This window comes from Ursus americanus, chromosome 1 (assembly GCF_024610735.1).
Source record: "Ursus americanus isolate L20-20 chromosome 1, mUrsAme1.1.p, whole genome shotgun sequence".
In the NCBI taxonomy this organism is placed as follows: domain Eukaryota; kingdom Metazoa; phylum Chordata; class Mammalia; order Carnivora; family Ursidae; genus Ursus; species Ursus americanus.
In genome coordinates this window covers 103,355,098-103,367,835 of record NC_142127.1, presented here as the reverse complement: position 1 = coordinate 103,367,835, position 12,738 = coordinate 103,355,098, and the positions used below count along the sequence as shown (strand labels likewise).

General features: G+C 45.3%; 1 protein-coding gene across 1 annotated transcript in view; it reads left to right on the top strand.

Annotated features, from left to right (window-relative positions):
* DRC11 (dynein regulatory complex subunit 11) overlaps positions 1 to 12,738 on the top strand; it is a 146,810-nt gene that overhangs the window by 82,957 nt on the left and 51,115 nt on the right. Inside the window, exons 10-11 of the mRNA XM_045794047.2 lie at positions 5,330 to 5,436; positions 5,607 to 5,708. Of these exons, the coding sequence (XP_045650003.2) occupies positions 5,330 to 5,436; positions 5,607 to 5,708 (209 nt within the window). The remainder of the gene's footprint in view (positions 1 to 5,329; positions 5,437 to 5,606; positions 5,709 to 12,738) is intronic.

Below are 12,738 nucleotides of genomic sequence, written 5' to 3'. Positions count from 1 at the left end.
GTGGGCTTCTTCCCTAACTCTGGTCTTATCTGGACAGCCCTGGTACTATTTATACTTAACAAAATTTTCCTTGACTCATGGTTTTTACCCCGATACATTGAGCCTCACGCCCAGCAGCAATATCAACGTCATTTCAGGTTTAAGACACTAGTTGTATAAAATAAAAATGTCCGTGCAGCACCCAAAATTCTCTCACTTTCCACTAGTGGCGAGGGTGCCACCCTGCACGCGATGCCGAACGAGGGTGAGGCCCGGGGGACTGGGGACATCAGCAGGATTTGGCAGCTGCTTTAACTGGGGAGGAAGGAGGTCAAAGCAGTAACCTCATGTTTTTAGACGCCCAAGGCACGCAAGCCTTTGATTTGCTATGCTCATCTCACTCGTCTTCCCGACAACCGGGAGCAGTAACACCACGACCCCTCTGTGGGCAGGTGCTGTTAGAACACCTGCTGCTGCTCAAGTTCGAGAAGTCGAGTCTCTGTTGTTTAACATTTTCTTTAAATTCAGGCTACTTAGCGTACAGTGTATTATTAATTTCAGGGATAGATTTCAGTGATTCATCAGCTGCATACAACACCCAGTGCTCATGCCATCACACGCCCCCCTTAATGCCCGTCACCGGTGACCCCACCCCCACCCTCCTCCCCTCCAGCAGCCCTCAGTTTGTTTCCTATGGTGAAGAGTCTCTTATGGTTTGTCTCCCTCTCTGGTTTCATCTTATTTTATTTTTCCCTCCCTTCCCCTATGTTCATCTGTTTTGTTTCTTAAATTCCACATATGAGTGAGATCATATGGTATTTGTCTTTCTCTGACTGACTTATTTTGCTCAGCATAATACCCTCCAGTTCCAACCACACTGTTACAAATGGCAAGATCTCATTCTTTTTGATGGCTGAGTAATATTCCATTGTATATACACCACATCTTTCTCCATTCATCTGTCGAGGGACATCTGGGCTCTTTCCATAGTTTGGCTATTGTGGACATTGCTGCTCTAAACATTGGGGTGCAGGTGCCCTCAAATCACTACAAGCCAGTGCAGAGCAATCACTATCAGACACATTCACTCCCTTATGTATTCATTCAACAACCACGGTGTCCGATGTGCAAGGCTACCGTGGAGATACAAAGATGGCACGTGCCATCAACCTACAGCACATGGAGTGTGGTGGAAGTGGATGGGATGGGGACAGGGGCATAAGTTGAGTGCCTTGTGCAAATTAGACTGGTAGCAACAACATCCAAGGCCCGGCTAGGAACCGCACGCATCACACGGCAGGGTCACCGGCATGCCACGGATGCCACTGAACTCAGGTGTGTCTACAACAGGAGCTGCCCCTCGTTCACATGCTACCTTGTGCCACATTTCTTTTGGTCTTTACAGACACGCTCATAGCTTCATATTCTACACATCTGTCACCAGCCTCCAAGGTCATTGTTTGCACCTTCGAACACATCAGGTCATGGGCCAGTTCGTGTTCTGCTGAAGTCCTCCCTCAGGCAACAGCTTCCCTCAGCCTGTGGAAGGCCTGGCTCCCTTCTCCTCAGAAATAACTGTCAGGAGAGAATAAGGGGAAAGACAGGAAGGTGAGAGACAGCAAAGCCCTCCTCCGCCATAACAGGAAGTCAGGGGCTCCTGTCGCAAACTCATACATCACAGAGTAGCAGTGCGACCACATGAGAAGCATATAACAACAGCAACACAGCTCGAAGAGCTCTCGGGAAGCTAGACCACCTCACACTCACCTCACACCCACCTCACACCCGCCTCACACCCACCTCACACCTGCCTCTCATGGGCTCTGTGCTCTTACGCCAGCAAGCCAGTCACTCCCACCTCAGGGACCTGGTGCTGTCCGTTCCCCTTGCCTGGAATGCTGGTCCCTGCAGGCCTTCCCCGAGACCCTTGTAGGGTCTCCAGCCTCACACCTGTGCCCACCCTCCTTTACCTACCTCCATCTGACTGGAGATGTGGGTGTCCCTGCCTCCCCACAGGGGACGCCAGGTCCCAGACGGCAGGGCTCCCCACTGTCTGCCCACTCTGAGAGCAGCACCTGCCCCATAACCAGGCTCCACCAATTCATGAATTAAACTTATTCTTTTTTAAAAAGATTTTATTTATTTATTTGACAGAGAGAGACAGCCAGCGAGAGAGGGAACACAAGCAGGGGGAGTGGGAGAGGAAGAAGCAGGCTTCCAGCAGAGGAGCCTGATGTGGGGCTCGACCCCAGGACTCTGGGATCACGCCCTGAGCCCAAGGCAGACGCCCAACGACTGAGCCACCCAGGCGCCCCTAAACTTATGAATAAATCAGATTTGCAGATAAATCTGAAACTATTCCACTCAATTTTAAAAGAATTAATGAATACAGAAATGAATGCCATTGGGCAATTTCTCTGGAAGGCAGAATTAGAGTTTTTTGTTATAATCCTTTCCATATTCTCCGACTTGGTCTAATACAATGTGAGTGTATTATTTTGATAAAAGCAAAAATTAACTTGGGGGGAAATCGGATGTTCCCGCGGGAAGCCAAGGCTTGCGACCTGCTGACCTGCTCGGGAAGTCTCTTGAGACTTTCCACACCGTTTGTGTAATATGTTTCCATTACGCTGTTTGTAGAATATCTGTTTCCATTAAGGCTAAAAAAAAATTTTTTTTAAAAACCCGAGCAGTGGTCACTTGGGAGCAGGAAGCGTGAAGGGCCATTTTCCTCACTGGGTTGTGGCGTTTCCTGTGTTATCTGCCAGGTCTCTGGTCATTTAAAGAAATTAAATGTCTTCATCTTAGAATTCTCTTCTCAAAAATCAAAGGTTTTCCTTTTCAAATAAGACATTAGCATTTTAATCACCCCCCTACGTGAGAAACTGCCCCGGCCAGCTTTTCACTCTCTGGGGATGAAAGCTCGTGGGGCAGTTGTTGTGCTTTGAGGGCCCTGAAAAGCTTCCTGCATTTGTAAATGTCCATGAAATTCTTGAAGGGATTGAGAGGTGCCCTGTGCAGAAGTGTCATGAGAAAAGCAAAATTTCCGCGCAAAACCAGGACCATTCAAAGGGCGGTAGAGGTGAACTCAGCAAAGGCCACTGAGCACCGCTTTATTCGTGAGACAGTTACAACTCCGGAATGAGAATTTGTTACGAGGTGCCACGGCTTTTACATGAATAATCGCCTGGTGTTCCTTCCTGTTCAATATTCTGCGTCCCTTTCTTTAGGAAATTCACCGCTTCCAGATTTAGCGAGTCTGTCTAGTGAGAAAGCAAAGTAGCTTCCTCGCCACAACAAAGCTGTTTTACTTTAAAATATCTTCATAAAAGCAGGTGAGCTTTGCTGTGGGAGATTAACGATCGTGTAAGGGGGGCATCTGTTAAACAAGAATTAGTGGTCAGTAGTACGTTTTAACAGGTTTAAACCCTTCATAGTATTTTCAAGGGGGAGAGCTTACAATTTCAAACACGTAAGAAAACAGCATCGTAGTATCCATACATTTTAAAGTTTTCCCCAGGGGCTCCTGGGTGGCTCAGTCGTTAAGCGTCTGCCTTTGGCTCAGGGCGTGATCCCGGCGTTCTGGGATCGAGCCCCACATCGAGCCCCACATCGAGCCCCACATCGAGCCCCACATCGAGCCCCACATCGGGCTCCTCCGCTGGGAGCCTGCTTCTTCCTCTCCCTCTCCCCCTGCTTGTGTTCCCTCTCTTTCTGGCTGTCTCTCTCTCTCTGTCAAATAAATAAATAAAATCTTTAAAAAAAAAAAAAAAAAGGAAGTAGGAATTGTCAATCAGAAGGATGAAAACCATAAGATCCAACAGCCGATGAGCAGTAGGACGGCGGTTCCACCTGACCCCAACCATGGGCCGTGTCCCCAGGGCAGGCATCAGATGGCCAAGGCCCTTGGGCAATTTTTTTTTGCCCATTGGCCAGCTTTGAGTCATGCATCAGAATCTCCTTGCTATGCTGTCCATCTCTCCAGGATCTGCGGCTTTTCCTGGGTCACACCGCATCTCGTCCCTTCTTTCGTCTCTGGTCTCTTTTGCTGACCTCAGACCCCTGGGACTGATTTGCAGATTTGACCCTCCCTTCTCATTTGTTTGCCCCAGTGTCTCTCCAGGCACCTTCTCCACACTCAGTCTTCATGGTTGACACCCCTTGCTCTTCACAGCCCCCAGAAGTATGTTTCTGTCTGTGACTGTGACTGTCCCTCCCTTCTCAGTTAGCTGCGTCAGGGGGACACACTCCTGGCCAGTCTCAGGATCCCCCTGCTATGCCTGTAAGGAAGGCCATGGTTGAGAAACCTCTGTCCATTCATTCACATGGTCACTGCCATCCAGCCCCGCACAGTCCCCCTTCTTCCCAAGTGGTAGCCATCAGTGGACAGTTGTGGGGGCGCCTCTGCCTGGTCCCCATAGCCCTCCGTTGCCTCCCCCAAGTTAAAGGGCATCATTGACCTAAGGATGAGCTCCCAATGAAGTAGCCGAGCTGGGTGGTGTTTGCAGGTGGAGTTCTGGAAAGTTTCCATCACATTCTGAACACAGATTCTGGGAAAAGAGCTCATTTCCCAGACTGTCGAGTCTCGTTTTCCATAGGACACCACCCCACTTCCCACTGATCTGTACCTCGGCACACATTTGGAATTCCCCCTCTGAGAAATGAGTTTTAGTTCAATTTTTTCCAGTGATACAAAATTATCCTTATTTCCCCTAAGGGCACATTTCTCTAACCATCCTCTTCACTGCCAGGGCCAGGCAAAAGGGAAATGTTAAACATGTATGATTTCAAACACATCCAAAAAGGAATTAAAAATATATATATACCAGGGGAAAGCCATGGGTGCTTGTATGTTCGAGCTTGTCTTTTAACAAGGGGCTGGGGTCAATCACTGGTGGGTTCAGCTAGCAATAAAGTCTTTCAGTGAATCTTTCAGTGAATCATCTGAACAATGAAAGTAATATAAAACATATTACAAAAATAGTCATCCCATATTTGTCTAATTATATAATCCCACAATTAATGTATTGTTTTTTACATGGTTATAGTCATTAGAATACTACCACTTGCATCACACTTTTTATTTTATGTTTTCACATTAGCAGTTTTCGTCTTCATTTTTTTAGATATTATACAAGCACATTTTTCCCCTTTGGGAAGTTGGGAGAAAAAAACACATGAGTCTCATCACTCTGCCATCACTAATCTCTTGATTATTTTATTCAAACTTGTATTCCACACAATAGAACAGAAAATTAGACCTGCGTTTTATATTGCAGTAACTGTTTTTGTTCATCTTCATGTTGAAAAAAAAGTTCATTTTCCTTTTCTTGATCCTCCCGGACCACAGACCTGTGGAAGAATAAAGACGAGTCGTGGAATTTCCCCCAGGACTATGACCCGGAACTGATCAAACAGGAGAAACGGAAGGAACTGGAGTCGGAGATCAGAGTGCAGGTAACACGGCACTTACACTGCACCAAGACAAGTCATCGGCGGCCGCCATTGGGCTTCCTCACAATTTCCCACCCATGGCCGACCCTGAGTTGAAGCCATTTTTGAACTTCACAAAGAAAACACAAGGCACAAAAAGTCACTCAAAAGTGGTGTGTTTTGTACTTGCCCAGGTGGATGAGCTCATGCGACAAGAGCTGAAAAATCTGAAACTGGCTGTGGACAGAGAAAAGGAGTATCCGGTCAAAGAAGCAAAGAAGAAAGGAGGTAAAAAGGTGAGTAGCAAACGAGCATGGGAGGGATGATGCGGATGCAAATTTGAGTCACGAGCAGGAACACCATCCAGGCGCCCGGTGCGGAGTCCGGGGTGCTCCCTGCACCCCAGCCAGGCCCAAGCTGCTGCGCAGGGAGACGCCTTCCTTGGGGGGATTTGCCTTGTTCCACCATGTAGCTCTCAGGGACGTGGGCTCATAAATGGGGTCCATTCAACAGTCTGAGAGTAACCTGCCCGCCCCCCACAGATGCGCGGAATTCCCGCTAGCCAAGCCAAGATAGGATGAGGACCATCAGGGGAGCCAGTGAGGCGCCTGGAATGCCTGCCCCTGTCTCCCTGTAGGAAGATCTGGAACGGCGGCCAGTGGCAATGAGCAAGTTCTTTGTGAGCAGGGGATCAGATGAGTTGAATTTTAAATTGCCAATCCATCTCACGGTGTTTGGGAGTAGCCAGTTAAATCCTCATATTCAAAGTTCATTTACTGGGCCCTGGGAGATAATAGAAAATATATATAGGTCTTTGCCTCCAGTTCCTGGCACAGAGCTCCTAAAACCCTTGTGAATCCTTAAGTCATGAGAGTACTTGGAGCACGTTTGTTCTAATGAGACAACTCTGGGTGGGATCCTGGATGGCCCTTGCCTAGGGGCCCGTCACCAGGAAGACCAAGCCATGATTACAAGCTTAGAATTTTCAGCCCTACCCCCCCCCATCCTCTAGGAGGGGAGAAGGGCTTGAAAAGGAGTTAATAATTGATTGTGCCTGTGTGAAGAAGCCTCCGTGAAATCCCAAGAATGTCAGGAGGGTGAACACACACATGAACCAGGAGGGTGACCACCCCTGCTCCACAGGGACGGAAGCTTCTGTGCTCGGTACCCTCCCAGAACTCGCCCTAAGTACCACTTGGTCTGTCTGTTGGTCTGTACCCTTAACACATCCTTTAATAAACTGGAAAACGTGAAGTGTTTCCCTCAGTTCTGTGAACCACTATAACAAAGTAATTGAACGCAAGGAAGGGGTCATGGAACCTCAGATTTATAACCAGTAGGTTGGAAGCACAGGTGACAACACAGACTTGTGATTGGCGTCTGACACGGGGGCGTGGGGGAGCAGTCATGTGGGACAGAGCCCTCAACCTGTGGGATCTGATGCTATTTCTAAGTAGACAGTATCAGAATGGAGTCAAATTGCAGGACACCCAGGGCTGCTTGGTGTGGGAAACCCACACACACATCTGGTGTCAGAAGTGTTGTGTATGTGGTAGTCACATGGGAGCAAAGGAGACACACAGGAGGAAAGAATGGGCTTTTTTCTAACCTAGGCCCCTACTTCCACTTTCATTCCAGAGCCAGCCCAGCCACTGAGGCCAGAATCCTCCAGGGAGAGGCCAGACTCCCCCCCCACCACCACCCCAACAGTGTCAGCAGGTGGATAAGCAACCTTTGCTCCTTTGATGGCTTTCTCAGGGTTCCATGGCTGATCAACCCTTCTTGCAATCCACGTACTCTCTTAGCACTTTTCATGCATCCAGCTGCAAAAGTGTCTAGTTCAGCCAGTCCCTTTAGGATGACACTGTCCCGATCCATTTTGTCTTGATTTTACAGCCTACAGTTTCATAGTTTAACTCTGACTTTTCTGTTCGACACCTGAATAGCCTTCATAGCCCTCCTTGAGGGTACACACCTGAAGCCTAACGAGGGTTGTCTGTACGTTATTCTCTCACCCGGGGGGGGGGGGGACGACTAATTGATGATGACATTGACTCTATTGATGTCCTGCACATCTGCATGAAAAAGCGATGTTTTTGATGATCAAACATGGAATTCAAGCCAAGCAAAGTGGGAAATGAAGGCAGGAAGTGGCTGTACCGCTCTGGCTGAAAATAGGCTTTCTCCTTTTATCCAGCAAGTTTCACTGTGCAGGCCCAACATCAGACTGGGCTTCCTCGCCCTCTCACATGCCTGCCCCCTCTCATTCCTTGAAATCTGGTGTGTGCCCTTTCCATGTCATGACTCGTGATATGTCACAGGGAGGGGCTGCTGTGAATTTCCCTCTTGGAATTAATCTGGTTTAACATGCAGTGGGTGTGCTCAGGGTATCCCAATAGATTGATGGTAATTGTGTAACTACGGAGTTTTGAGTGCCCCAAATTCCAATCCAATGGCTTAGGTGTAAACTTTGGAGACATAAATTGGATGTGGTTTTAGTTTCGTTAGCTGAAACTTAATTAACTATACCAAATTCCATCCTCAGGAAGACCATTAGCAGCAGGGGAATAGTCAACTTCGTACATAGAAAAGAAGAAGAAAAAGGACTCAGAGGAATAGAGTTAGGCAGTATTAATCCATCATCATTCAAACAAAGTGACTTGATCAGAGACTATACAGCAGCCTGAATCTTCCTTTCAAAATATAAATCTGATCTTACCACTCCATGCTGAACCTGTTCGATGACATTTTAAGAATAAAGATGACAGTCTTCAGCCAGGCTTACAAGGCCATGTCTGACCTGGCCAGTGCCCTCTTCCCCAAGCTCTTCACCCACTCTCCCTTCCCAGCTGCACTTCAGCACCCCGACCTTCCTCTTTGTCTCCCAAACCCACTGTATGCCCTCCCACCACAGGGCCTTTGCACATGCTGTTCTCTCTCAAGAATTATCTTTACTCCCATGCCCCCAGTCCCTAGCCTTGTTAACTCCTACTCATCTCTTAGGTCTCAGTCCAAGCCTTTCTTCCTTAAGGAAGCATTCTGAGCCATCCGTAGTAGGTCTGCTTTCTCTGCATACACTTGGTACTGTGTACTAGGTCTTCCTGGTGCTTTATCAGAGCTTTAATGTTATATTTACTAGTGAGATTGTTTTGTTGGTATCTTCCTTCCCGAATCTACTGAAGGACTGTAAGTGCAGGAACTATATGATTGTCTTTTTGGCTTGTTCACCATTGTAACCTTTTCTGGCACAAGGCAAGTCCTCAATACATATTATCAAATAAATTAGTCAAAACTAGCTCCCATACAGATTGATCCCTATAAGCTAAATATGTGCCCCAAGATGTCAGCAGCAATCACAGCATCCAGCCACCTCCCTTGCTGATTCCATATTCACCAAGCAACCTCCTGATGAGTTATTATAGTTTCATGTTGATTTTTCTGTAAGATAGAAGTCTACAGGGTCTGATTCTCTTAGCAATTGTAGGTCTCATTCTAAATTCATCAACTTACATAACAGTCTGTCCCACCTTCTCCTGTTATTTGTAGATCCAAAATTAGGCTGCAGGGACAGACCATCTTTATTAATTTTTTTCATTCAATAAGTATTTATTGAGCACTATATGCCAGGTATATTTCAAAGCCTTCAGAGTACAGAAGAGAACAAGACAGACAAAGCTTCTGTACTGGCAAAAGCAAGTTTCCACATCTGTAGGACCGGATCACTCTGGATGTGCTGTTTCCCCATGATGACATCACTGGGTGAGGTCCTACCTCTCAGAAGCCCTTTGTTTCCTAAGTTCCTCTCCTGTTGTAATCACAGAAATTTTAAGGATATAGGAGTGTCTGGAGAAGCTAAGAAGCTCCATGAGGATAAAATCCTTGGCTGACTCTATTTTTTGCATTCCCCAGAGTGCTAGCATATATAAGTAGGAGAGCGAGGAATGCCATATTTAAAAATAAATTGAGAATCTACTTTTGAAAGAAACAAATGAACATTCTACAACTGAAAATGGCAGTAGCAGAAATTAAGAACTCCTTGAACTGGTTTAACAATAGCATGGACATAGCAGAAGACAGTTAGAGCTTAAAGACCAGCCAGTAGGAAATCTAAACCGAAGCATAAAAAGAAGAAGAATATAAAGAACAGAATGGAGAACAAGAGACATTTGAGACATGGTCAATAGTTGCACTATGTGTGTAGTTGGAATCCCCCCAAAAAAGAAGGAGAATGGGAAAGAAGCAATATATGAAAAAGTAATGTCCATGAATTTTCCCAATCAGATGAAAGACATGAAGCCACAAATTCAGAAGCCTTAGTGAGGTCTGAGTAGGATGAACACAAAGAAAATCACATCTCAACACATCATAGTCAGAATGTTAAAAGTCAAAGATAAAAGGCAAAATCTTACTAGGCTTTAAAAAAATTTTTTTTTCCTTCAAGGAAACAAAAATAAGAATAAGAATTACTGCTGACTTTCTCAAGAGAAACTATGGCGCCAAAAGGCAATGCACGGCGTCTTTAGAGATTGGAAAGAATTAACTGCCAACCTTGAACTCCAGACCCAGTGAAAATATCCTTCAAAATGGAATGAAATAGAGAGGTTCCCAGACAAACAAAATCTGAGAGAACTTAGCAGCAGCAGATCCACAATATGAAAATACTAAAAGGATATGTTTCGGGCTAAAGGCAGTTGATCCCAAGTAAAAACAAAGAAGTGTAAGACAGAATGATCAGCTATTGAAAGTATAAAAGACAACTTTAGAATATTCTGTTTTTTAAGGCAACAGTAATGACAAAGTCTTAGGTATTTATAACATGTAGAAATAAAATATATGACAATAGCAACCGATAAGGTAGGTAAGGGTAAGTGGACTTGTAAGGTTATTGTGTTGTTCTGGACACCATAAAGTGCTAGCTTAAGGTAATAAGTTAGTAATATATTTTGTAATTCTTTAAATGATACTAAAATGGGTAACAAAAAGTAATAGTGAACATAAAGTGAGAAAATAAAAAATACTTGATTGATTAGAAAGAATACAGGAAAGGAAAAGGAAAAAGAACAGATTACACAATTAGAAAACAAATATGGAGATGATAGAATTAAACTTAACTGTCGGTAGAGGGATAGAGGCATAGATCCAAAGAAGAGAGCACACAACCGTGAAATAGGCCAACACGAATATTCCTGACTGATTTTTGACAAAGGTACAAAAGTTCAAGGAAGAATAACCTTTACAGTACATGGTGCTGGAACAATTAGATATCCACAGACAGAAAAATGAACCTTTACTTAAGTCTCATACATTGTACAAGAATGAATTCAAACTGGATCACGCACTTAAAAGGAAAATGTGCAACTATAAAATTGTTATTAAAATACAGGAGACCATCTTTGGGATCTAAGGCTAGGCAGAGTTCTTAGAGTACACATCAAAAGCAGAATTCATAAAAGGAAATTTGGACTTGATCAAAATTAGAAACTTCTCCTCCAGGAAGGATTCTACTGAGAACATGAGAAGACAAACTACAGACTAGGAGAAAATATTTGCAAACCACATATCTGAGGAAGAGCTAGTAACATAAAGCATACAAAGAACTCTCAAAACTCAGCAGTTAAAAAACAATCCATTAGAAAATGGGCAAAAGACCCAAGGAGGCAGTTCGCTGGTGTGGCTGCACAGAGGGCAAATGAGCCCAGGAAGAGATGGCACTAGCCATGAGGGAGATGCAAATTAAAGTCACAGTGAGAAATCACCACACACTCATTAGGGTGGCAACACCAATGGCCGGAGAGGGTGGGAAGAAGCTAGATCACTCGTACGTTACTGGTGGGAATGTGGAATGGTATTGGCACTCTGAAAAGCAGCTTGGCACTTTCTTTGCAAACCAAATATGCAACTACTATCCACCCCAGCAATTGCACTCACGGGCATTTATCCCAGAGAAAGAAAGACCCACATGCACGCGTTTACACACACACACAGCCCTTAATTCATAATAACTCAAAACTGAATTCATGGCACCTTGATTCATAATAACTCAAAACTGAATTCATAATAACTCAAAGCTGAAAACAGCAATAAAAAAGAACAGCCACTAATACATACAATGACCTGGCCAAATTTCCTGAGAATGAAAACGAGTGAAAAGCAAAAAGATGCATACTCTGTGATTTTGTGGATACAACTTTCTCAAAAGGACAAAATTACAAAAACGTAAGACAGATTCGTGGTTTCCAGGGGTTAAAGGTGGGGTGCCCGTGGGAGGGAAGTGAGTGGGTCAGGAAAGGGCTATAGAGCAGTACTCCATCTATAACGGCGTGCCTAAGAGAACTCTCTCTGAGGTTCTGCCGCTGTAGAGCAGTACCTGAGGGATCCTGGCGGAGACAGAAATGTTCTGTATCTTGACTGTGCCAGCGTCAATACCAGTGTCTTGGTTGTGACCTTGTAAGATAGTTCTGTAAGATGTTACCATTGAGAGAAACCTGGTAAAAGTTACTCAGGATCTCTGTATTATTTCTTATGATTGTATGTGAATCTACCATTTTCTCAAAATAAAAATTTAATGTGTAAAAACCTGAAAATCATGAAGTATCGCTATGAGCAACCACATAAGTGAATCTTGCAATCATCATATCGGCTGAAAGAACCGGATACAGGGAGTTTCCACTGCACAGTTCCGTGTACAGCAGCAGGCAGTGTGAAGTCACGGTTAGGTCAGGGGAGTGGCTACCCGCAGACTGGAAAGCAGCATGAGCGATAGGTCATGTTGTAGATGTTGAACTGGCCAGTGTTTATGTGGTTATATGTAGAAATTAAATGCGAAAGTCAATCAGCCTGGACATGGGTGTACTCACTGAGCATAAATTATACAGCAATAAAAATAATGAATGAATAAGGACGTGGACGTGGAGGAATGAAAGATGCTGAGACAGTAAGAAAGTACCTGATAGTCTGTGTGGTGGGGAGCATGGGGGGCCCGAGGAGGTCTGAGAAAGAAGACGAGCCAGGAAAGGAAGAGGGCCAGGCTGGGAGAACTCCATCCGCCATGCGCGTGAACTTTAACTTCATCCTGTGGGCAATGGGGAGGTACCAGTGGATGCTTTGAAAAGAGGAGTGACACGATCAGCACTGTTTTGAAAGATCGGATTCCCAGCACTTCCCTCCAGCTGTCACAGTGATCAGAATGCAGAGCCCTCTAGGATCCAGGTCCGGGGCCAGATCCTAACAGGGCACGAGATTCGGTGTCAAAGACCAGCACAACTCGATGGCCTGGGCACACGGCGCTCTCAGCCTTTGTAGATGAGAACCCCCAAGAAGAGAGCC